We start from the raw sequence: 25,556 nt of genomic DNA, 5'->3' as shown, positions 1-25,556 counted from the left end.
GTTCAAAACAACCGCTTGCCCCTATGTTATTGTGAAAAGGAATATAAACAGTAATACTAGTCTTAACTATTTGTATTAGTACTTTATGAAACTGATTTAAGTCACGTTCATTTTTTCAAATACACGGTCTGCACAAAAGTTATGAAGACTATATGGCCTGTTAGCCATTGTCGTTGGTAGGCACGGAGATAGCAGAGATGGAAATACCTAGACATGGGGCACCTTAATACAAAATAATCACTCGTATCATTGTGGAGAATTAAATTAAACAAGAAGACAATATGTAGCCTTCCCTTATCTCTCACTCCACGTGAAAAAAATAAGCATTTATTTTACACATCACATCAGCCAAATCGCCTTCTGGGAGTGCACAATTTTAACAGCATTTGTTCAACACGAGCGAACTCTGGACCGGCTTAACATTCAGTGTTTCAAAAAGAGTCAAGACATGCTTTAACCAATCCTGGTGAACTGCTAGATGTTTATAAGCGCTAATCGTAACGTATTACTGATGACAATGACACCCACACAGTATCACAAAGGTCCCACCTTGTTAACAATAGTACAAAAATAATAATTTTATCTATTACTTTATGAAGGCCCCCCCCCCCATGTTGGTCACAGGATTCTAGATTTGAAGCTTTCGTGACTGCAAGGATTCATATTCTTCGGTTTTTTCGGTAAAGTCACGTAGGGAAAAAATAAAAATTAATAAAAGTAAAATAAAAATAAAATAAAAATCACGACGTTTCGGAGGCAACACAAGCTTCCGTCTTCAGGTGGAACCGTCACAGCACGCTTGCTGTACTTGATACAGCTTGTGTTGCCTCCGAAACGTCGTGATTTTTATTTTATTTTTATTTTACTTTTATTAATTTTAATTTTTTTACCTACGTGACTTTACCGAAAAAACCGAAGAATTTGGTCACAGGAGTTGTTTGACCAAACTTCACCGCAATGGTCAGTTCGGGTTAGTGAACGCGGTGCCCAGGAGTCAGTCAGTTCAGATTATCACTCGTCGCTGATGTTAGCTACGGACAGGAATCGAATTTGGTCGTCCGGGGTTCATACCGCAGTGCGCTAACCTCTGCACCACCACTCCACGCTAAGATTACCCGAGGACAAACCTCAACGATGCTTTTAGCCGAAACCCTGTCGCGCCCGATAGATGGACAAGCACATTAAACACACGGTAAATGAAAATTGGAAATTCCTGGCTGCTCTTGTGACATGCCCGAGCACTCTGCCACTTGGCTCTGCAACCCACGGGGTCTCCCCGGTGACGGTTCACTTTTGTAATCCAATTAGCGGAAAAGCTATCGTCCGCGCAGTGTCCAGCATTGTGCAATGGAGCGTGCGCGAAGGAGCGTATGCGCTGGCTAATCGAAGACCGAAATAACAGAGAGTCATCACGCCACTCGTGACCTGGTCCATACCAATGCGTAGCTCAGTTCGCTGACATGGCCTAGCAGTAGCGCGTTCAGAGGTTCACGGTTCGCATCCAGTGGGACGCCCTGGTTATTACTGCTGCGCGTGGTGACCATAATAACACGACGCCCCTGATGCCATTTGCGTGGGAAGGCAATTGTGCGATGGCGTCGGAGCTCAAGTTTGCCAAATTTGAAAATGTCGCCCGCAAAGGACTCCAGTGGAATATGCCGTCCGCATAAAACATCTATGTCCAATACAAGCTTTGCCCAGTCTGTGCACACTTTATCTTTGTACACTTTGCAGCGTCCAAAACGTGTGTTCATATGTTTGTGATGGGGAGCGGTTAGCAGACTACACTAACGAACCCGGCGACGCGAGTTTGAATCCCTCTCGCGGCCAGCGCCAGTAACGGATATCCGAACCGGTCCTGGGCCTCCCCGAGGTCGACTCAGCCTTAAATGAGTATCTGTTGCAGTGTGTAAACATCAGCACGGTGGAAACAAAGGCGGCCAAGCGTGGTGATGGCCACCCATCCCCTCGTGCGCCGTGCTGGCATTCATAGTTGCTACTCGCTAACAGCGCTTGCCCCAACAGTCTGTTAAAAGCTACATGGGGGATCTTTGTCTTTGGCGGGCAGTGGTGGCTTCGTGGACAGAGCACTGACTCTGCTACGAGCCCAGCCACAATAACGCGAGTGATACAAAGCAGCCATAGCCTTCTCCTGGGTCTATTGCGCCTTCAGTGACTACCTGGTGCATTGTGTCAACATCAGCACTGGGGAGACGAAGGCGGTCATGAAGTGATGGTGGCCCAGACCGCCGTCTTGCGCTCCGTTACAGCCTTAATACGTGTTCACAAACAGCCCTTGCCTCAACCGTCTGCAAGGCTACATCGGCGGTGGGATCTTTGCTTTGTGTGTGCGCACGCATGTTTTTTTTGTTTTTAAAGAGCGTTATTATCAGGGGCCCTTCCTTCTTCTCCCATGCCCGTGTTGATCCCACAGAGGGTGACTTTCTTTTACCACGTTGACCTCCGCTACACAGACCGGCGCCTTAGCGTGGGATGGACGGGGGGGAGGGCAGCAAAGATGAAGCCAGGGTCAGATGGGCACTCGAAGACAATGATGGGAGAAATATTCCATAACCCATCAGCTCCATATTCTTTGGGTCTTTCAGTAAAATCACGTAGGTTCAAAGAAAATAACAAGCTCCACTTGTTGATCCTTGTGGTGGCTTGCATACATTTATGTGCTGCTGCTGTTACGTAATAAGGCTTTGTCCGTGCCTGTTCGAGTGAAACGCGTTTCATTTGGCCCTTTTGGTTGCACCGAATGTTAGAAATTTACGGGGAAGAAACGTGAAAAAGCGCTAACTCACGAAGGGACTTGGCTGTGCCGTGATGTCCACGTGTGCGTTGCGTTACGGGAATGTAGCGCAGCGCCTCTTGAGGAGCGTAACGAATCAATAAGTGAAACGCAACGCGAATGACATTTAAAATACGACAGCACTCTTAATTTAAGATTGCATTCATCTTTGCGATTCCTTTAATTGGAACTGTCAAAACTGTGCAGCAAATAGCTCATTAAACATCCCCATTTGGCTGCTGTACAACGTAGCTTACGGCCTGAACCAATTCACCCGACTTGCCAATCCAAAAAAAATAGTTCACAATTTGGACTCGCCCATTCAAGAACCGATTCTCATATTCGCATTGTGCTCAACGCAGCGCCTCGAGTCTCCACAGGGAATCGCGTGAACTCATGATGTATACAATGTACACAAATTAAAAAAGATATTGATTCTCACACGAATGCTTCAATGCACGCATCATGAGTGTAAGAATCTATGTTAATCGAGGCATCTTCACATGCCTAGGAGCGCGTGAACCCATGACGTACAACGCACGCAAATAAAAATTAAATCATTGATTCTTACATGAATGCTTTGCTGTACACATCATGAGTGTAATCATCAATTTTAATCGAGGCATATCTACATGCCTACGTGTATGCGAATTCGCAATGCATTCAAGGCTGAGGATTAAATACATTCCATTCGTCAGAAGCATCCATCATCAGAAGGCAGAGTGTCAATGCATGTGAGTCAGTGGCTCATCCATTGACGCTCGTGCGTTGACAATATTGTAATGCACTATTGACCACAGTCACTCTGTTTCCCGCTATACTACACACAATGCTTAGCCGCCCCACCAATGCACCCCCCCCCGCCCCCCCCCCCGTTGTATTCCTGTTGCTATATTGACAGCTCAATTTAGTGCTTCTAATTAGGTGACAATTCATGAGGCGCCTGCTGAATGAAGGTACCTCCCCGACACTGCTGCCCGTGAGGGTTTAGTTTGAACCAGTTTGGATGTCATTGACCACTGACGGCCAGGAATTGAACTCGGGTCACTCGGCTCTGAGCACAGCGCATGGACCGTTTTGAGGCCTGCTCCCCATTTACACGTTTTTTTGTAAATGTTTGATTTCGTTAAAAGCCATTTCAATACTTGCGATTAAAATGTTATATAGAACACTACGAACAAACACTGCCCCTCCAAAGCCGTCTCGAAAAGGAATCAATGAGATGATTGAAATACGATCAAAGTTCTGTGCGTGCTTAGTCTCTGTTCCAAGACACATTTTTTTTGTTTACTGCGCGATGATGCCTTGCCTATTTTAAAAATGTTTTTTTGAGCACTCGACTTTTCCAAAGAACATCGTCACTGTAAGGAATCCTTAACAAGGAGTTAATACTTCCTCTCAGTGGTTATATGTATCTCTTGATATGTCATTTAAATGTCAAATCCATGGCACTTATTTATCACATTTACCATCACAATCAGGGGCGCTTGTTAATACGCATTGGTCTTAAGCCCTATAAAGTGTCATCACAGTATTTATGTGGTGTGAGCGGCAGTTTCCCATGGCCTTTATTTACCAAGGTAAATACAATACCAGGCGATAGGGGAAAATAATGAAATAATGAGTAAGCCAGTGGTCTTTATTTGTGAAAGCCACATTTTTTTCCAGAGAGCAGCAGGAGAACTTGACATCTTTACACGGAATGATCTTAAAGAGATCTGCATTTACAGGATAACGGATGTCTCGAGCCAGCGATTACAATAAAAAAACAAGGGTTGTTCCAACAACGTATGGCATTTATTTGCCGTTCCATTCTCGACTAGGATAGTGCAGACTTCTGCACAAATAAAAAAGCAGTGATACAAACCTTTTTATCGCTGGAAAATGCAGTATTCCGCTCCTCAGAATATCCACGAGAAAATGTTTACCAGACACGTTAACCCGCGATCCGCTCAGACTAAAATCACGTGCAGCTGAGACTGCTTGCTCAAATATATCTGTAAAGTAGTTCGTACCTGCTGTATACATTTTAAGCTTTGACACATTCCTCGAAAATAAAACCCTTGTTTAATCCATAAGGTCACTTAGTTTTATGTCAGTTGATAGCTGCAAAACTCGATATACCACGGTTTGTGTGCTCGGCAAGTCAAATGTGGTGGAAGAGTAGGCCAAACACCATCTAGAGGGCCTCTCGAGAGCTCGCTATAGGAGAGGCCCTTCCGCCAGAAGCCGTAGTGTAAGCAAGCAATTGCAGGGCTGCACCTTTGCCTCAGGCAATCAGGTGACAGTCCATTGAAACGGAATGTCTCATGCAATGGACAGCTGGAAAATGTGGTAATGTACAATTTAATATTTACGTCTCAAGCAATGTGGCAATTGCTCTTGCAAATGCGAAACAATATAACTTGTAGTGCTGTTAAATTTCGATTTAAAGCTTTCGTGCCTGCAGGGATTCATATTCTTGGTTCTTTCGGTAAAGTCACATAATAAAATAATAAAAATACATGGGGTTTTTTTGGGTGTGTATTTTTTATGTCACGTATATGTGATATTTTTAGAACAATGTAAGTAATGAATGCCAGTTGGCAACATTTTGTAACTTAATTATTTAAGTCACGATTAAAATACTGAATTAAATTTGTACGTAAATAAATATTTATCTCGACAGGCTTAATGAAAAATGTTTAGCCACAGCGGCGTGCTAGTTAGTCATACTAACAACACTTAATATCGTGCCGTAAAAATGGCAAACAATTACTTGGACACTGGTTTCTTATGTCGGTACGTGCATGGGAAAATATGGTTGCTCATAATACAGTAATCGTGGGTTTATCCCTGCCACGATGTTTCCAAATTTGTTTCGATCTATAAACAAGCCTTCATTGACAAGCACAATGAGTGCAGAATCATCTTGTCCATCTACTTAGCGAAATAAGGCCACGTTTCTTTTTTTTTACAGCCACAGTTTTGGGGTGCGATTTTTTTCGCTCTCAAATTTGCAAAAAGAACACGACCCGAAAATTATTCAATAGGAATATACCCAGTAATCGTCATCCCCGTGCTGCAAAAATTTGGCAGGACCCTGCTGAAATAGTCATGAGATTCAGAGAGGTTTTCCTTGTTAAACAAGCACAGTAGTGGTAATAATAATAAAGGTCAGAATTACAATCTTTATTTATCCTGGAGAAATCCGACGAGCTATGAAGCTATTTTTCACAGATGTCCAGTAGGGTGCGGGTCAGAAAGTTACAACATCAAGCAACAACAAAAAAAACACGATAGGAGCGCCAAGTGTAAGAAAAGTAAACAAATCACGAAAAATAAATACGTAAAATAGATGAAGAATCTAAGTTCAAATTTCATAAATAGACCAATTTTCAATACTGAGGACAGGCAGCAAAACAGCAAGGTCACCTTATGTTAGAGGGAATCTTGATTTCCACGAGGCAGTTTAGATGTTGGGTGCCCTGTGCCTCCCACACACACGTGTGCTTCGACAGCTCTAGAGAGCAGATCATTAACTTTCCACACACTACTGTAGTTCAGAAGGCACGGGGCTATGAAGGGCCTCTGGGTATACAGTACTAGACATGAGCCCACAACATTCCTTGGGTTGCCTGCCAACAAGACTGCAAATTTGCAACATCTATCAATTTGCTGTCTCAATTAAAGAACACAACAAGCAATAATAACAACTATTCACAAAGCCTTATAATGGAAAAAAATATAATTGTTCATGCTCTGGGCAATGAACCTTCTTAAAAGCTCCGAATAAGTGCCACTGCCCGAGTAGGATAAATTCCTGAAACGTCAGCCTCGTCTTTTTTGTTATTCGGCAGTGTTAATGACAACCAGCCTTCAAGTTTCAAGTTTAATTTATTAGGTATAGCCTTGTGAGCCATTCGGCTCTTGAATCGGGTGCAACCGCAACAAACAAAAAAACAAAACATGAACAAGAAAACATCTTAAATTGACTATGTGCAAACAGAAAATCCAAGAAAAGACAGCAACATATTGCAGAAAAAGCACCGTACACCAACACTGTGTGCAAAAATCCCAGTGGGATGCAAGTCAAACAACAACAACAACCACAAGACAACTTAGATTAAGGCCATCAGTCTGACTCTGTACTACAACAAACAAACATGGCCAAACCGAAAAACTGCCTGGTGGCAGTCAGCTCGCAATCGAATGTTTACAAGCTCAAATCTTGGTTGGGGGTTGACTCAACCCATCATCTCTCTGTGGTCAATAAAGTGACTACAAATTTGTTGGGAGGGGGGGGGGGCGGTAATTCAACAGTGACTGCCATCGCAGTCCGTTATATCTTTTTTGGGAGTTAATTTCATGAAATCGATTGTGACAAATGGGGGCTGGGGAGGTGGCAGAAAAGTTGGCGCATTGCTGCCATGAACCCAGTCACCTGAATGCGGTTCTTAGCCATGGGTAGCTAACATGAGTGGTGAGCGACATCTGAACTGTCTATATGATAATGGTTTTTGGGTTAGATCGCGTAAATATATAAATGTGTCTTTGAAACCGGCCACTACCCGACACAGCCAACTAATAAGGGTTGTCACGTAAACAGAACGTGCCAATTCGTCACGAGTACAGCACACCGGTGTGTTTGGAGAGCCAAGCCACGACATTTACAATCAGAGTACGACGTTTCGCCAGTAATTACAACTAGCTTCGTCAGGCGACAGCCAGATTTGTGCTGTACAAGTGACGAATTGGCACGTTCTGTTTACGTGACAACCATTACTAGTTGGCTGAGTAAGGTGGTGGCGGGTTTTAACGACACATTTATATATTTACGCGCTCTAACCCAAAAACCTCTATGATGGATATTGGTCACGAAAGCCTACTACGTGTTAAACTGAACTCTCTCTGTTCGCCCCTTCACCAACCAGCAGCAGCTGTCAGCGTGGTGAATGTATTGATTTCCTTTAATGTCATGTTATTCTGGACAACATATGCATATTTTGTCAATTCTGGGGGGATTGTTGGTTGTAAAGTAAAATAAAACACAGACGTGGGTCTGTTTTCACCTGGAAAACATTGGTGCCGAAGGCTGATAGGTTGACGGACTACAAGGGTATTTTATTTATTATCTCATGGGGAAACAGACCCCTGTGCGTATATTTTACAATCCATTCTGGAATTGCTAAAAAAAAATCACTCAACATACATATTGGTGCGTGAATTTTATACGTAGGCTTTCACGATCAATATTATAAGTCATCATTATATTTTTTAGGGTTAGGTCTGAGTTTCCATTAGCAACCTGACGATGCTGGATATAATCGCCAGCAGAACGTCCGTGCCCCCATGTACAAGTTGTGAGATCTGCTCTCCAACAATAACACCGTTTCGATTTGCGTGGCACTTTTATTCAATTGGCCATGTCAGGTGGAGGAGGGTTCACGACACATTTTTTTTACGCGACCTACCCCAAAGAACAAACACATTTATATGAGATATAGATACGCGTCATCATTTTCTATGCAGGTGATTGTGTTGTTAGCCTTGTGTGGAACCTGCCTCTTTGTGGTTCATGTTTGAATATCCAATCGCCCAAAAATGCGTTATCTACACTCAGGGGTATGTCCTCACCACGCTGTCTTAAAAAAAATTCAAAGCACTATCAACACATATCTTTTTTTTATCCAAAATAATAATAAAAAAAACATCTCACTTTCCCGAATCTCAGGAGTACATCAAATTTACGTAGGAACTTTTGGTAAGTTTCGATAACCGTTGACAATCGTGATAGATTATAATCTATCACATCTATAATTATAGCTGTAGGTACTTGTGGTTGTGAATTTGCTTTTAAAGCAGGCTCCTTCTCGATGTTTGAGCTACGTGACCTCTTACGACCCGGAGTGACGGCCACAGTTGACGCTTTCCAAGCGTGTTGAAGGCACTGTGATCTTCATTCACGGATGTCAAAACAATCCCATTAAACTCCTCGCAATCCTCTAAAGAACGCGGGCGGCATCGCCATGCTTCTACGTACGGTACTGTTAACGTTTGACTAGCCTAGCATCGGTAAGCGTTATACCCGCATCGCACAATATTTAAGAAATGCGATCCTCACGTATTCGATTTCCCAGAGCACACGACACTTTACGGCGACTATACAGCAGCAGCAATGATGGCATAATGACTTTAAGCCCTCACCAAACCTCCTACGCATTTCACAAGTAGTACTAATCGCATATCTGCATTTCCCATAAATATGCTAAATTCCTCTTGATATGCAAATTATTTTGTCAAGGTGCTCTTCGCCTCTCCATCCCAGCTTAAATAGTCGCTCCAAGCCTGGGGTGTGTCATTCAGACTCTGTCGTCTCGACAGACCTGTTCTTCACCTGAGGACGGCTGCTTGCGTTGTGGCCGAAACGTCGTGAGAATTATTTTATTATTTTATTCTTTCCATTCTACGTGACTTTACCGAAAGAACCAAGAAGATGAATCCCTGCAGTCACGAAAGTTTTAAATCGAAAAATGATAATGTTTTTAACCTGAAAATCCCCACTGAGTCTCAAGACTTTGTCACGAGATTTCCTCATTGGGTCGCTTGTCCAATTCCTTCTAAGGAGTGTTTTATATAAGATTACGAATTACATCTTATTTCATCTATATTCTTTCAGGTTAGTGCCTTTTATCCGTGACAATCCTTCATGTTTTATTAAACATTTCATCGCAGGGTAACACAGGGCACAACCTTTTTGATGTAACATGTTCCTGTAATAATTATAAATGGTATATCTAATTATAATGCCTTTGTTGAATGAAGTAAAGGTGCAGCCTTGCAAGTGCTTGCTCAAGCCACTGCTGATGGAAGGCCCTCCACTAGAGGGAGCGCCAGAGAGAGGGCCCAATAAGGGATTTGTCCTATCCTACCACGCTGACCAGACAGAACAGGTGGGAATACCCACACTTTACCCCACCGACTTACTGTGGCTATATTCATTCATAACACCGAGTTATGATCCATTTAGCACATTTAAATAAAAAAGGTCACTTTCACCCATGCAGAGTGTTTCAATAGACTTGGTTGGCCTTTCGAGTTAATTGAACTCCCATTATAAAGACACCTATTGAAACTAGAATAGGATAAATAGTAAAGGAGTGACCCTTTCTCGTGTGCACTGAAACACAGAGGGAGGATAACAAAAAACACCTGTAAGAAAAGAATCTCCAGTTCACACCCTCAAAGGAATTTGAGTCCATTATGTGTGTGTGTGAAAAGACAGCAGATAAATATTTAATGTCAGGAATTGTGCGAGAATGATAAGACCGTGTAAGAACGTGAACCCAGAAAGCCTCCGAAACTAAACTATAGTTTTACATATGTTACATATTAACATAGGTTAATATGTTAAAGTTTGAACTAATCTCGAAAGGAATAAAAAAAAAGATGTATAATGCTGTACGTTAACTTGTTTTGCTGAGCTATGGAAACAAGGCCACGTGTTTTTAAACAAAACAGTGTCTGAGTAGCAGCTGGCAGAAACAAACAAAACACGTGGAGTGGTACTGAATAACATTACTTACTGAAGCACTTACGTTAAAATAAACATGCATACTAAATACATCATGTGACAGTACGTCACATTGATAGCAAAGGGTGTTCCAAATTATTACAGGAAACAACTGCGTTAAATAATAAACAATTAAGATAATGCAGTTTCAGGTGTGTGTGTGTGATGTGCATCTGGTACATGTGGTTTCTGTTTGTGGAGGGTGTGTGGTGCTGGCAACCAGCCACACATACCTCACACAGACAACTGCTAACAATATTAAAGCGGCAATGTTCACGTAACTTGAGCTTCAGTAAACTGAACATGCATGATGATACAAAACAACATTTAAACTAAAACTAATTTTATTTTACTAGGTAAGGCGCATTGAGCTAAATAGTTATTTTCAGAAGCGACCTGGCCACAAATGATAGGTCAACGAAGTGGCTTATCACGTGGACATTTATAGCAGCCCAAAAAAACTCTCAACGCAAATGTGGACAGAAAAACCGCAGAACCTGGAGAAAAATCCACGTGACCACGGGGGAGAGAGAGAGAGAGAACATGCAAACTCCCAAACATTTAGTCAAGAAGCTACCATTTGTTACCATTAAGAGTTAAGTAAGCCTCCTTTTGGCTGGACCGCTATTGCTCTACCATTGACACGCGCCACAGGAAACAACAAAAAACCACGAGACCCAAGCGAGAAGGGCACCGAGTACCCCAACCCACCGGTACAGCACATCAGAGACGCCAGGCTACCGCCGCCGGTCAGATCAGCCGCCCGCCACTCTCTGTTGTAGAGCGAGGAGGATGAAGATGAGACGGAGGAGGGGGAAGCCACGGACAGTCTCTCGGGCGTTTGCGACACCACCACAAAGCTGTCGGCCGTGGCGCCCATAAAAACGGAGTCCTCGAACACGTTGTTTTCCAGAAATCCCGGGGAGTTGCTGAACGCCATTTGTCCGGCAGTCCTCCGGGCGGATACGGCTTCTTTTTAGGATTCTGCTCGGACGGGTTAGGGGCTGTGATGCTGCTGCTGCCGTGCTGCCGACTTGGGCTCGCTGCCAAGGGCACTCGCTCTCTCTCTCTTGGCCACGCTTGGGTCTCGTTGTTCTGCTGCTGCAGAATATCTTTATAGGCGTTTTCCTTTTTTTTCACTCTCTCTGCGTACCCCCACCCTTTCCGCCAAGGAAACCTCGACCTCCCCCCCCTCTCTCCCCTCATTCTCACTCTGACTAGGGGTGGACTGGCCACACCTACCTGGGGCCGGCCCTTGAAGCAAAAAAACAACCCGAAAAATTCAAACAATTGGTGCCCTGGGATCAGTGTGCAGTCATTTTGATTGATGGCAAAGGCTAACACGTTTCGGTGGACAGTGTATGACACTGAAAAATACGCTGGACAGAACGAGAATAAGTGGATCTTTTTTTCTGAGCAAGGAAAATAAACAACAGGATGAGTGTTGAAGGTGGGGCAAAAAAAAAACTGATTTCCTTTGAATTTCATTTTCATGTCTACATTGCCTTCCTGTCCACTTTTAGAATAACATGCAGCAAAATGTGCAGTGCCAGACAAAAGCACATTTTATTTTAACACAAACTAAGGGGAGCATCAACGCAGAGCTTTGAGACAAATAAATTGGCCGGTGTGAAGTTGAACTTCCTCAAAGCGAACACGCAGTGTGAAATTTGCAATACATTTTTTTTTATCGCATTTGGTACTGAGGGTATAGAACGAAAAAAATTAACCCGTAAAAACTAAGTTTTTCACTATAAATCCTTTATATGCGTGGCATCGAGGCGGCTAGAGTACTCTCGTCCTCTGGCTTGAGATGGCTACCACCTATGGGTCAGATGATTGTCTGGCAGCATTAAACAATTGGTAATTAAATATTTAAAAAAATTTCCCTAAACAGTGTCAAATTTTGGAAAAAAAATTTCACGAAAATGCATTGTCACGCAGAACGAGTCTGTGTGCAAAATGTCAGCTCGATTGGATCACGGGAAGTGGGTTAAAAAACGACCGAAATATTTGCACGGTCCAAAGCAAGCAAGCGAACTTAATATAAAGGATTTAAAAAGATGTGATACTCCGTTAGCAACGGTGAAAAAAAATACTCTCACCAGAATTGTCAACACCGCCCGAAGGACCATTGCAGAACACATCGCTCGTTGTGTCGTTTAGCATTTCAGCGCAGCAGTGTGACTAGCGAACGCATTTAGTTTTTGTTACGCGGACATTAGTTTAACCGTATGGATGCAGAAAGGATACGAGTAGGCGTCTATGTATTCACAGAACGTACGGACATGTAAGCACTACACCTCGTTGCACATGGGAGAAGATAATATAGTCAGAGCAGCCAAACCTTGAGAGATGTTTACTTCACGTACTAAGGTCAACAGGTAGACAAAACCTATTTAAACCTGATTTGAAGCTTTCGTGACTGCAGGAATTACTCTTTGGTTCTTTCGGTAAAGTCACGTAGAAAGAAAATAAATTAAATAATAGAGTACGACGTTTCGATTGCAACACAAGCAACCGTCATCAGGTAGAGGCCACGACACAGAGGCATTGGGTCTCTGTGTGTCTATGTTGTGTGTCTCTCTCTGTGTGTCTGTGTGTGTCTCTCTCTGTGTGTCTGTCTGTGTGTCTATGTTGTGTGTCTCTCTCTGTGTGTCTATGTTGTGTGTCTGTGTGTGTCTCTCTCTGTGTGTCTCTGTGTTGTCTCTCTCTGTGTGTCTATGTTGTGTGTCTCTCTCTGCTTGTGTGTCTCTCTGTGTGTCTATGTTGTGTGTCTCTCTGTGTGTCTATGTTGTGTGTCTCTCTCTCTCTGTGTCTGTGTGTGTCTCTCTCTGCTTGTGTGTCTGTCTGTGTGTCTATGTTGTGTGTCTGTGTGTGTCTCTCTCTGTGTGTCTATGTTGTGTGTCTCTCTCTGCTTGTGTGTCTCTCTGTGTGTCTATGTTGTGTGTCTCTCTGTGTATCTGTGTTGTCTCTCTCTGTGTGTCTATGTTGTGTGTCTCTCTCTGCTTGTGTGTCTCTCTGTGTGTCTATGTTGTGTCTCTCTCTCTCTGTGTGTCTTTGTGTTGTCTCTCTCTGCTTGTGTGTCTGTGTGTCTCCATGTCTGTGTTTTGTCTCTCTCTCAAATGTAGTTCTACCTGATGACGGTTGCTTGTGTTGCAATCGAAACGTCGTACTCCATTATTTAATTTATTTTCTTTCTACGTGACTTTACCAAAATAGCCAAAGAGTGACTATTTAAACCTATTTTTTTTTTATTTTACCAAGTAAGGCCCAGTGAGCTACGTAGCTATGTTTCAGAAGCGACATATCCACAAATGATAGTCGAATTAAGAGGCGTATCATATGGACATTTATAGAAGCCGAGCACTCTAAACGTGTGTTTCTAAATGTGGAGGGGAAAGCCGGAGGACCTGGATAAAAATCCACGCGATTATGGGGAGAGAGACATGCAAACTCGAAATATACAGCAGCAGGCGTCAGGGTCGGCATCGAACCCACGACCGCCTGTATACCAGGCAAGGGAGTTAACATTTCTCCACAGTGACGCCCCAAGAAGACCATCATAACATCCTATCGAGAGGGTGGTAAGCTATGCAGTGTAGACCCATCTGCATGTCAGAGGCACTGGTATTTATTAAAATTTCAAAACGAACTTTGGACTTTCGGTTCATCTTACTTTGCCCCGCGAGCGCAACATATTTGCATCATGTGGTACTCCTTTGCATAATGTAATACGGTAAGGCCTCGACATCCGCGAGGATTCGGTTCTTAAATATCTGCGCGAAAGTAGAATTTGCGAATGTAGATACTTCGTTTAGATTTTGGGGAACAGGGGCAGTTGGGTTCCTCTGGTTTGACTAAGTATACGGGAGAATGTGAACACATTCCTGCGGAGGGAGCTGGTAGGAACGTTGGGTTGCTCGGTCAATGGCCAGGGTCAACGGCGGCGTGGTGTATTCCGCAAATATGGCCGACTGTGAGGGTGGGCACAAGCCTGCGTGAGTAGGTTAAACGTTGAGTTTTATAAGGGCACCACGGGGTGACCAGCCCCTCCCCACCCAGCCCCACCCCTCCCACCCCCCACCCAGCCCCACCCAGCCCCACCCAGCCCCTCCCCACCCTCCCAACCCAGCCCCTCCTCTCTCCACCCAACCCCACCCCTCCTATTTTTGGATGCACGACGGACGGACACAATAATCCCCTGTGGGCTGGTGTAACCAGGAGGTTCCTACCAGTAAAATCTTTCATAACATTCATCCTGTCCTGTACACATAAATAACATCCATATGCGTACTTAAAATTGCGCAATATAAATAGATAACCACACAAATAATACTATAAATTTGAATAAAGGCAATACAAAAAAAATAATGCCGTGCATTTGGAAGTTTTATTTATATCGAATGATGTGATGATGACGTTCAACAGACGTACTGTCACCACGAGAAAGTCTATCCAACAACTCCACGTTCAGAGCTAAACCCCTCACTTTTACTCTCGATCTCACTTCCTCCATCGAAGTGGAAAGAAAACATCCGCGAACGAAGATGTTTTACCGTAATCCTTTGAATAATGTCACATCCATTTGTATAATGTGATGTGTGTGCTCTGCAGCCATTACAATGGTGGCATTTATTTCACAGCTTACAAAAGCAGAAGCAATAAATGGTCGTTTCGTATTAGTAATTCACATTTAACTCTCTTTGCTATGGTTAATCCATCGACCCTATTACCCAGGACTCCTATAATTCACAGAAGTAGTATGGTCCCGCGGGAAAAAAAACTTCAATTACTGAGGGCCCTATTCCTCCAATTGTCCGCCATTACCCGCGGATAAATGGAGCCAAATCACAGATAGGCCCGTGGATAATAGGATCACATTTGTTGCTTGGTAGCAAACAACCGACTCGCAACAGCTCTCGATCGGATTAAACAACAACTCAGAGAGTGCTAGGGGGCACTGTTTAAGACAACGCATCAAACCAAGGACAGGTAAATGCATTTCTTGCACGGCGGATTCCACTCGATGCAGTGCGAGGATGCCCCTCCCTGGCAAGCGTTTACAACAGCAACAAAAAGGAGGAGATTTTTCCGATTCAAAAATATTTACAGGGATGCTGCCGTGGAGTTGATGGTCACTGCACTGGGGGAGAAATCCACAGGTTGATCTTCCATCAAGGCAGTTGAAGCAAGGGCCAATCTCATGTGCCTTTGTCCACCCAAAAATAAACATCGTTCATCGATCGGCAGGTGACTCGCGGTGAGGTCAAATGATGCCTGGCCAGTGTGGAATAGAAGGACAAATATTTTTACTTAAAACTTTCGTGACTGCAGGAATTCATTCTCGGTTCTTTCGGTAAAGTCACATAGATAGAAAATTTAATAAAATGTTATCTCGCCTGATGAAGACTGCTTGTGTTGGGATCGAAACGTCGTGGGTTTTTTGCTTTTATTTTAATTTAATTTTAATGTAATTTTATTTTTTATTGTCTATCTACGTGACTTTACCGAAAGAATCAAGAATATGAAGACTAAATATCCTCAGGTGTGGCTCTCTACTGCTGCCTCTACTGGGGGGGGGGGGGTGCCACCTGTTGTGGTGTGAGCAAGCAATCGCAGGGCTGAACCATTACCGATTAAGGTCGCTCACTGGACACTGACACAGTAACTTGTTCACAATGGCCTCCCATCGCAAAACCCGTGCTGTGTGACCCTTCGCAAAGACAAAGAGGTCCAAGAAATAAAGTGTCATCCAACGGCCCAGTCAAGGTGGACAGGAGGTCGGGAACACAGGACCCAAAAGGCAAGCACTCTGACCACTGGGTCACCCAGATTTGGCTTTCATTTTCACGATGCAAACGGCAGGGTGGACCCTCACCTGTTGGTCTGATGTCATCTACACATACATGGGGGAGGTTATATTGTCCGTAAAATAAACAGAGCTAAACATGGTCACGTTTAATACGCAACACCCAAGTCGTATTTTGAGTGCGGGATTTTAATGGACTTGAATTGGACCCCCCCCACCCACCGCAGAAGTGATTATCTGAGCCGGAGATGATAGCGACAATGAAAACAAAAGTACGTGAAAAAACAACAAAAATGCGCGGATAATGCCTCCCTGTAAGTGTCCTGTCAGTGCAAGAATGCGACAGCTGTAGGCACCGATAAATTAAGTCACTTGTAAACATGCCCTCTGTCACGTAGAGCCTGCATGGAGCTCATAGAAGAAACAAAGGCTGTGCTATCCATTAAGGGCACAGACAAGAATGTTCGCAAGTGACACTAATATAATGAATGTATTTTCATCTGTAGGGTGATTTCAGAGTTTTGCATAGTGGTATAATGCAGCGAATGGTCATTGATCTTTGCAAATACTTTCATCATATTACTACTAAAGATGTGGTTACCAATACATTAATGACATTTTAACATGAAGGAATTTGATACATTGTTACTTTATTGACTTGCATAATTATTTTAATAGGACTGCCAAAACATCGGGATGGAGCTGTGACACAGTGGTTATGAATAATAGTAACGAACCCAGTGATCTGAGTTCAAATCCCACCCACGGCTAACATCAGTGATATCTGACACGGTCCTGGATCCTCCCCTGCTTACACCTCACCACCTTACAACCTGCACTGACCGGCGTGGTGAAGTATGGTCAAATAACCCCCTCGACAGCATGGAGAGGCCTTCATCCAGCATTGCATTGACGAGACATTTCCAGTACACAGAGCTATTCTTGTTATGAAGGTTATTGCTTGGTAATTGTTCTTTATTTAACGTGGCCCTGGCTTCGACATGCTTAAGGCCTGTTGTTCCAAAGAATATCAGAAGATCGTTAATGTCCAAAGGGGCTCAGTGTGCTTTCGTGTTCCTTGCTAATTGCAGAATTTCTGTAAGTGGTGATTCACAGCAATTTGGTACACGAGATTGCACAGCATATTAGTGACCTCTGATTCGCACGGTCGGCTTCGTACGGTACGAAAAAAAGTTCGACATGCATACATTACGTAAAAAAATACAAATCATTAAAATGACAGCAATATTAGAAGACCAATGCTAAATTGTCTTTGTAGAAGCAGGGATAGATATGTCAATAAGGCAATGGCAATGTTCATATAAAATGTTATATGTGCCACGTCTTTTCTCAAAGACATCAACGATCATCGCCATCCTTCCTTCCATTCAGTTATGTCCATGATATTACTCAATAACTTTTCAACAGATACTCCCAGTTGAATGCAATTGTTTAAACGGCTTACGTTCATAATTCACTCTTTCCTGGCTTCTTGCACCTTTAATTTTCCCAGTAAAAATCTGATATTCAGTCTCTGTCTTCTCATTACATGTCCAAGAAATCTAACTTGCCTGCCTTTCTATGATTCTTATTGATTACATGTTTGTACTTTATCATCCGTAATTTTACATACGAAAAAAGGTTCTAGAATTTGCGACAGAGGCATGATTCGCAGACACTCACCTTAATCCAAAAAACTTTTACATGAAAAACATTCACCGGATCACCGGATGATTTGTTTGTGGACCAAATTTATGGACATAATGCAATAATAACATTGGTGCGGAATCAATTGCTTGGGAGTTTTTTTCTGGACAAAAGTCCCTATTTATTTGGTTTCCTGGAAAGCTCATAATCTTAAATAAAAGGACAAAGCAAAAGTAAGCAGACTGAAATGTGTGCTGATAAAGGGGACGCTTGTTATCTTTCAGACAGGAAAAACTCTGCCCATCCTGGGCTTATCACTTGGTCTGTGCAGCTGGAGGCTCCATGCCATCCTAGTATTGTCTGCTCCTTACAAAGATCTCACGTATAGCTTTAACATGCTTTCGGGGCAAGTGCTGTTAGCGAGCACCTATGAAGGCGGCATGGCACGCGAGGGGGTGTGTGGCCAGCACCACATCCGGCCACCTTCGTCTCCCCAGTGGCGATGTATACAGTACACACCGCACCAGGTACTTATCTGAGGCTGAGTACACCTAGGGAAGGCCCAGGACCGGCTCAGATAATCGTCACTGGTGTTGGCCGTGAGCGGGAATCGAACTCGGTTGGCCAGGTTCGAAGCGCAGCGCGCTAACTGCTACACTACATTCGCATGCCCTTTCAACCATCCATCCATTTCTTCTTATCCTCTCATTCATTGCAAGGTGTCTATTGCTTATTCATATTGAATCATTCTCCGTCTCGAATGCCTTGACCTCCTTTGCTTCACGAGATAATGCCTCCCCTCTTAGCCACATATAAACGTGGACCCCCATGGGAGGTCACTCCTTCTCCTCTGCTCTCTCCCCTGATCGTAAAAAAAAGTCGCGGACTCGATTATAATCAATTCCAGTAAATATTTTGTTGAAAATGGAACCAAACTTCACGCAATGCTTATCGTCTGACAACCCAATCCAATCAAGATGTTTTTTTTAAACACAAGGAAGAAAAATCGTACACCCGCATGGATCCTGTAATGTTTTCCAACACGCCTTTATGCTTGGAAGTATTCAATTAGCATTAATGACACACACGTTCCAAGACACGCGATGACGTGCATGGCGCGTGACATGCGATGTCGCGATATGACGTCATGTAACAATGTCACGGGGAGGAGAGGCGTGAGCATGACGTATGATGTCATCGCCATGGCTTAAAAGGCATCTGTCTCATTAGACCTCCTTTGCCAGTACCAAAATATAATAATATGGTTTTTCCACTTTTTTCTGGCAACAAAACTGAAACCTTTTTTACAAAGAATAATGTGTACATTAACCACAATACTTGAAAGGACAATGCATATGTTATCAGAGTGTGTTTTTTGTTTGCATTTTGACCACAAGTATTGTGGTTAATGCACACATGATTCCTTGTAAAAAGGTTTCAGTTTTGTTGCCAGAAAAAAATGGGAAATAACCCTACTATTATAGGCATCTGTCTGTTTCGCGCTGTGTTACTTTAATGTCACGTTGAGAAATAATTTGGTGATTGGGCAACCCATCCAATGCTTTAAACAAACTTACTTAAAATGTTACCTGTTCAGCGTGGCATTTACAGATATAGATTAAAAGAGTGTCACATTAATGTATAGCTCTCGATTAACCGTGTTATTATTCGAATTGCATATTCTTTTAGTTTTTTTGTGAGGATAATACCCGATTAGCAACCACAACTTAAATGATCAAATTTCATTTTTTTTATTGCGTTATCAATTCCATACCCAGTTATGTATGACGCCAGTATTGCCCAAACTTACCTTGCAGCCTCTTCCGAGATCTCCAGCACAGCCACAAGGCTATGACGTGCCCTGCCACGAACCCCAGCACCGTAGCGCCAGATGAAGTCACATCTTGCCACATTTAGTTCAAAAGGAACTCGCTTTGCTTGATAATAAAAAAAGCCTCCGAGTGATTTGGCAGACGGCTGCAAAACGATGCACTACACTACTCCCGTTGTCGTTGGCAATATCGTGCCTTTCCTCTTCCAAATTTCTGAATCGTTCGCCTTAATTATTTATTTTGTGTTTGGGGGAGGGGGAGAAAAAAGGGAAAGTTACCGCGCGCTAGAAGACAATCCACTCGTACGCAAAATGTTTACGCCGGGCGTGTCATTCTGCGATGAAATGAAAGCGCGCTTCTTGGTACAATTGCTCTTCAGCCCCCTGTAGAAGAATGACTAACTTTTGCGCTGCAAGATGCACCCTTTTAAAGCTGCAGCAAATGTGAATGATCTATATGCAATACGTACATCGACGGGTTTTTTGTTGTTGTTGCATGGACACGTTTAACATAAAATATTGCACGTTTGTAATCGGATTCAAATTATTATAATTCCTCGACTCAATGACCATACGTTGAGAATATGGAGACTATTAATCATCCGTATGGTAACATCTGTCTGCACTCGCGATCGCCGTGCCCTTCGCTGCTTGCGCGTGTTCACGTCTTCACGTTCCTAAAGAAGTTTTTTCTTGGAGTTGTTTTTCTGTCTCTCTCTCCCTTTGTCCAGCCGTGCGTCGGCCTCTTCCCCTCGGCTGTGCAGCCTTTCTCTGCGCGGGTGACCCAAGTGCGCACTCGCTCAGCGCTCAGTCTCCACCTCTGATGGAAACGTAACACCACTGTACGTGTAACAAGGGCACCCGCGTCCCTTCCGTCCCGGCGCATTGCTCGAAGGTCACTAATGTCTGTCGCCCTCCGTCCAATATGGGAACAGGTTGAAAATACACCCCCGGGCGGAATGAAAACCCCGTGGCTCACGTACGCGTTTGGGGGCCAATTGACGGCAAACAGATGTACATTGGGCGCAGCAGTCCCCTGCAACAATGGGAGAGATAAAGGTGCAGGCCCTGCAATCGTGATTCCTCCTTTCGTAGGGCTGCTGATGTCGATGCAGAGCAACGACTACAATTTCACATCCAGGTGGTCAAGCCCAGAAAAACGCGTCAGCTGCAGTAGCGGAGCGTATCGCTGTGATGTCTCCCTCGTATTTGTGGATCGGGCATTGCATCGTTCTGGATAACCACAGTCGCAACATTGGAGGTTTTTTTTAATTTTCAATTTGTGCATCCTAAACCGCAATGGATGCGGTTTAGGGTGGACCATGAGCTTCGTGAAAGATCAAAACTCAGCGATCTTCCGCAGGTCAGCAATTGCACGTTCACATCACCACTGGCGGCAGGACCTCTCTCCTCTAGGGAGCTCGAGACGCCCTCTCTTAGAGGGCATCTCTTAGAGGGCATCTGGCCGACTCTTTTACACTGGCACGACGCATTAGAAGAAGTGGGAGTACCAGAACTCTACACATACGTAACCTGCCAATCAGCCAACAGCGGTGTACAAAAGTTGTCCTGCTGGGGAACCAGAGGTAGGGGAGATATTAAAATAAAAACGTGCTCTGTTTTAACTGCCGCACCGAGGGATTGGATGGGCAAACTCATGCTTTGCAAGTCCAGTGTGGGAACCATCAGACCATGGCAGCATCCATACTTAGAGCAACATAATAAAAGAATAACAACGTTCGTTTTTTTCAGGAAAGTCATGCCTGAGCACGTGGGCCCCGTTACATATCAAGTATTTCTGCATGTGGCAAGAAACTGGAGCACCAAGAGAAGACGCCACATACGACGAGGAGAAAACGCTCCCACTCTGCACGCCAAGGTTAAACACACACACTACTGCTCGCTGCTATAATGCCCCTTACAGCCACTTCATTGTCCAGCAGATGGACGCCCCAAGCGTACGATGGCTCAATAGCTTACATCCGTGAATTCATACACATACATAAGTGTAAGCATATGAACACTGCCAATATGTTAACGCATGCACGCATACATACGTGTATGTACAAATATAATAATGCAACGTACAATATCCATAATACAGGTTTTTGGGGTTAGATCACCTAAATATGAATGTGTCATGAAACCCGCCACCACCCGACACAACCAATGAGTAAGGTTTGTCACGTAAACAGAACGTGGCCAATTCGTTACTAGTACAGCACACCGGTGTGTTGGAGAGCAAAGCCACAACATTTACAACATTTACAATCTGAGTCACTACATTAACAACCTGAGTCGTACTCAGATTATAAATATTGTGGCTTTGCACGCGAAAGCCTACGTGTTAAACTGGCAATGTACAATAGTCTGTTTCTGTTATACCATCGGAATGTAATGGTTATGCTCCAGTAGCATGTACACGTGTCGTGTTACATCTTTGTAGCTCCAATACTTTTGTTGTCAATTGAATTGGCCCGAAGAACAGCACCACCGAGATGCCGGGTTAAAATCCGTGCAAGTCGCCTGCAATTCATCTTGGGTGTTCTAAGTGTCGTGAGTTGATGGTCTCAATCCAGTCACCGGTAGCGGATTTCAAATTATGTTTGTCTCGTGCCACAATTGGAATATAATTGGGGGAGGGGGGCGGGGGAAAGTGAAAATAAATGTTTAGTTCTATCGATTTGTTCATAGGGTAATGCTTAAAAACAATCACGTGCCAAACAGCATCACCTTTGATGATTCCATATAATATGTAACTGCTTGCCAAAGTGTATTCGTACCCACGGTTCAGACAGCCTGCAGTTAAAGTGCAGCATAAAGGCACCCTAACAATGCGGGCTGCTGATTGCACGTGCCCCTTTGGAGCCCACGTGCAGTGCTCACCAGGGTCGTGTCCTGCAAGTGAAACGACACAGCCACTGTCTGCTCATACTGGGGCCGATGACGCGGCCAAGCGTTGAACAGTACTCTCCTTTTTCGTATTTGATTGTCAGCCAACACTGGTAAAAACAACATGGGCATTTTAATCTTCTTGGTTCTTTCGGTAAAGTCACGTAGAAGGGAAAAAATAAAATAATAAAAATAAAACATAATAAAATAATTCTCACGACGTTTCGGCCACAACGCAAACAGCCGTCCTCAGGTGAAGAACAGGTCTGTCGGGAAGACAGCGTCTGAATGGCATTCATTTATTATTTTATTATTTCCCTTCTACGTCACTTTACCGAAAGAACCAAGAAGATGAATCCCTGCAGTCACGAAAGCTTTAAATTGAAGTATGGGCATTTTCGTTTTCTTCTATCATGTGCACCAACAGGGGCTTGCGCACAAACACGTCCACGTACACGTCGTGCTCTCTTTTAGCCACCACCCTCCCAATACGTTCCATTCATTGGCTACCACATTCTGATAAGCTCCCCCCACCTCCTCCCCCTTAACTTGGCAAATCTAGTTGTGACGGTCCCACCTGGTGACGGAGACTTGTGTTGCCTCCGAAACGTCGTGATTTTTTTATTATTTTATTTCTATTATTATTTTTATTAATTTTAATTTCATTTTTTACCTACGTGACTTTACCGAAAAAACTAAGAGGATGAAGCGTCAGCGTGTTGACCCGCTCGATGCAGAAGTTCCCGATTCGAGCCCGACGGGCGCCCTGGTTAATACTGCGGGCGTATGCAGACCCTGCGATGTTATTCGAAAAAGAGTCGGCCACTTGCACTGGTGTTGCGCTCAACATTTGTCAAACTTGAAAATGATTCGTGACGGATCCAATTGCTTGAAGCCACATGGAAAAATTCCCCGACTGTGAGCTATGTATGGTGCGAAAGAAGTTCAACACACAAACTACTGCCAACAACACCTGTCTTTGAAACACAATGCCTTCGCGATAGCCTTCAGCTATGAGAATGGTCCGAATACCAAATGCACGAATGATAACAATTTGTATCGAGTCTGTAATTATATAAAAAGAATGGTGCATATGATGAGAGTGGTTAAGATGAAGAATTGGGGTTATTTAACGTGGTGGTGGAGTTATGGTGATAGTTGGGAGAGCAAGGGGGGAAAGGTAGGTAGGGGTAAGGTGAGTGATAGGGGTTGGGGTAGTGATAGGGGTTGGGTAGTGATAGGGGTTGGGGTAGTGATAGGGGTTGGGTAGTGATAGGGGCTGGGGTAGTGATAGGGGTTGGGTAGTGGTAGGGGTTGGGGTAGTGGTAGGGGTTGGGGTAGCGATAAGGGCTGGGGTAGTGATAGGGGTTGGGGTAGCGATAGTGGTAGTGGAAACGATAGGGGTTGGGGTAGACCTGGTCGTAGCAGTTGGTGGGAGCGGCTGTAACAGAAGGGTGGGCTCGGTTAAAGGTACGAGGGTCGTTTTAAAGCAGGGTCAGAAGCAGGCCACAGTGAAGATGATTGTTTGACGTGCAGCGGGAGTTGGTTCCAGTGAAGGGGAGCTCGAAGGGGAAAGGAACAAAAGCGTGGACGCAGGGGCGAAGGAGGCACGGAGAGGAAGCTGGAATGGAACAGAGCAGTGAGCAGGGCCGGATTAAGATTGTGTAGGCACCCTGGGCTACAGGATGCTGTGAGCCCCCCCGCCCCCCAGTAATATTTTCAAAATGAAAACAAAGCTGAAGAAAAATAAAATGTATTTCTACAAGGCTAACAACAAATACAATTCAACATTCACGAGTGAAATAACGTTTCACTTCATCTCTGAAGGCCCTTCCAGCTGGCAGAGGCCCCTGGGCTGCAACCTCTAAAGCCCCCGTGCCTTCATCCGGCCCTGGTCGTGAGAGATGAGAGAAGCAAGCACGCTAGGGTTGGGGTAAGATCATGGAAAGATTTAAAGATGAGAGTGACGATTTGGAAACAGACAGCGGTATTAGACAGGAAGCCAGTGGAGTTGGTAATAAGGGGAGCAGAAGTGCGGGCATTGTGGGGGAGGTGAAGAATGATCCGGGCTGAGGCATTTTATGTCTGTTGGAGTGGAGTGAAGGCATCGGCAGGAAGGCTGAGAAGAAGAGATTTGAAGAAACTGTCTGATTACATATTCTCTGGGTCTTTCGGTAAAGTCACGTAGATAGGTTCAACGAAAAAAAGAGGGGGAAAGCTACTGAGGCAGACGTCTGATTACAGGTCATCTAACTGTGCTGTACACGATAGAGTACTTTGTCATTTGTCTTGATTCTGATTTACTTAACTAAACAAAAGCTAACATGGTGGTGAAAACTTGTTCAGCATACGCTAAAGAATTAAACGGCATCACCGACCTTTTAGCCTATGACATAATGTTGAACTTCGTCCACACCGTACGTAGACAATCGTGCTAACCGGAGGTGCAGGATGCGGATTCAATGTATTTCACGATCTTTGCATGCGTGTGCAGTTTCACGTGAGTATGGATCACACACGCGAAGTGCATTTCAACTTCTAAGTGACGATCAAGAGGCTCGTAACAGTGATATTAAACAGAGATGAATACCGATCATTTTAGTTTTCAACATGCATTCGTCATGTCTCATGCAACTGCACCAGCACACTTATTACACGGTTACTGGCACAGATGTGGCTTTTCATAATACAATTGATGGGATCTTCTTTTTGTTTGTCTGTATCTGGCTATAAAGTATATATATATTTGTTTTACCAATTACTCGCTCAGATGTACTTCGATGCTTTTTTTTCTCAGCACACCCGGGGAAAGTGACTGGAGAGTAAGTGAGGGCATTCGGGAGGCATGGCCTGAGGCTCGGTCAATGGGTGCACATTTACTGCCGTCTGCAATACAACAAAATACGTCTCGTGGCAAATGGGCAATTGTCCCGTGTTTGTCCGAAGTCCATGGGGTGGGGGGGGTGAGGTTGCCTTCAATGTTTCCGCGTAAAAGAAAAACAGTGGCCCTCTTAGCAATTCTAGCAAA

The 25,556-nt window shown here is 44.0% G+C and overlaps 1 protein-coding gene across 4 annotated transcripts in view; it reads right to left on the bottom strand.

Annotated features, from left to right (window-relative positions):
- The window catches only part of PLEC (plectin), a 175,788-nt gene that overhangs the window by 94,297 nt on the left and 55,935 nt on the right, over positions 1 to 25,556 (bottom strand). The window contains exon 1 of one of the 4 annotated variants that reach the window (XM_078604278.1): positions 11,058 to 12,903. The exons of 2 other annotated variants lie outside the window; for them this stretch is intronic. In XM_078604278.1, coding sequence (XP_078460404.1) covers positions 11,058 to 11,286 — 229 coding nt within the window. In that variant the 5' untranslated portion in view covers positions 11,287 to 12,903. Of the gene's footprint in view, positions 1 to 11,057; positions 12,904 to 25,556 lie in introns of those variants that run through there. One more of the 4 variants, XM_078604281.1, reaches the window with a different exon arrangement.

The sequence above is a fragment of the Lampetra planeri genome, chromosome 22 (assembly GCF_965212315.1).
Source record: "Lampetra planeri chromosome 22, kcLamPlan1.2.h2, whole genome shotgun sequence".
In the NCBI taxonomy this organism is placed as follows: domain Eukaryota; kingdom Metazoa; phylum Chordata; class Hyperoartia; order Petromyzontiformes; family Petromyzontidae; genus Lampetra; species Lampetra planeri.
The sequence above is the reverse complement of the archived record's forward strand: the minus strand, read 5'-3'. Positions and strand labels throughout refer to the sequence as shown.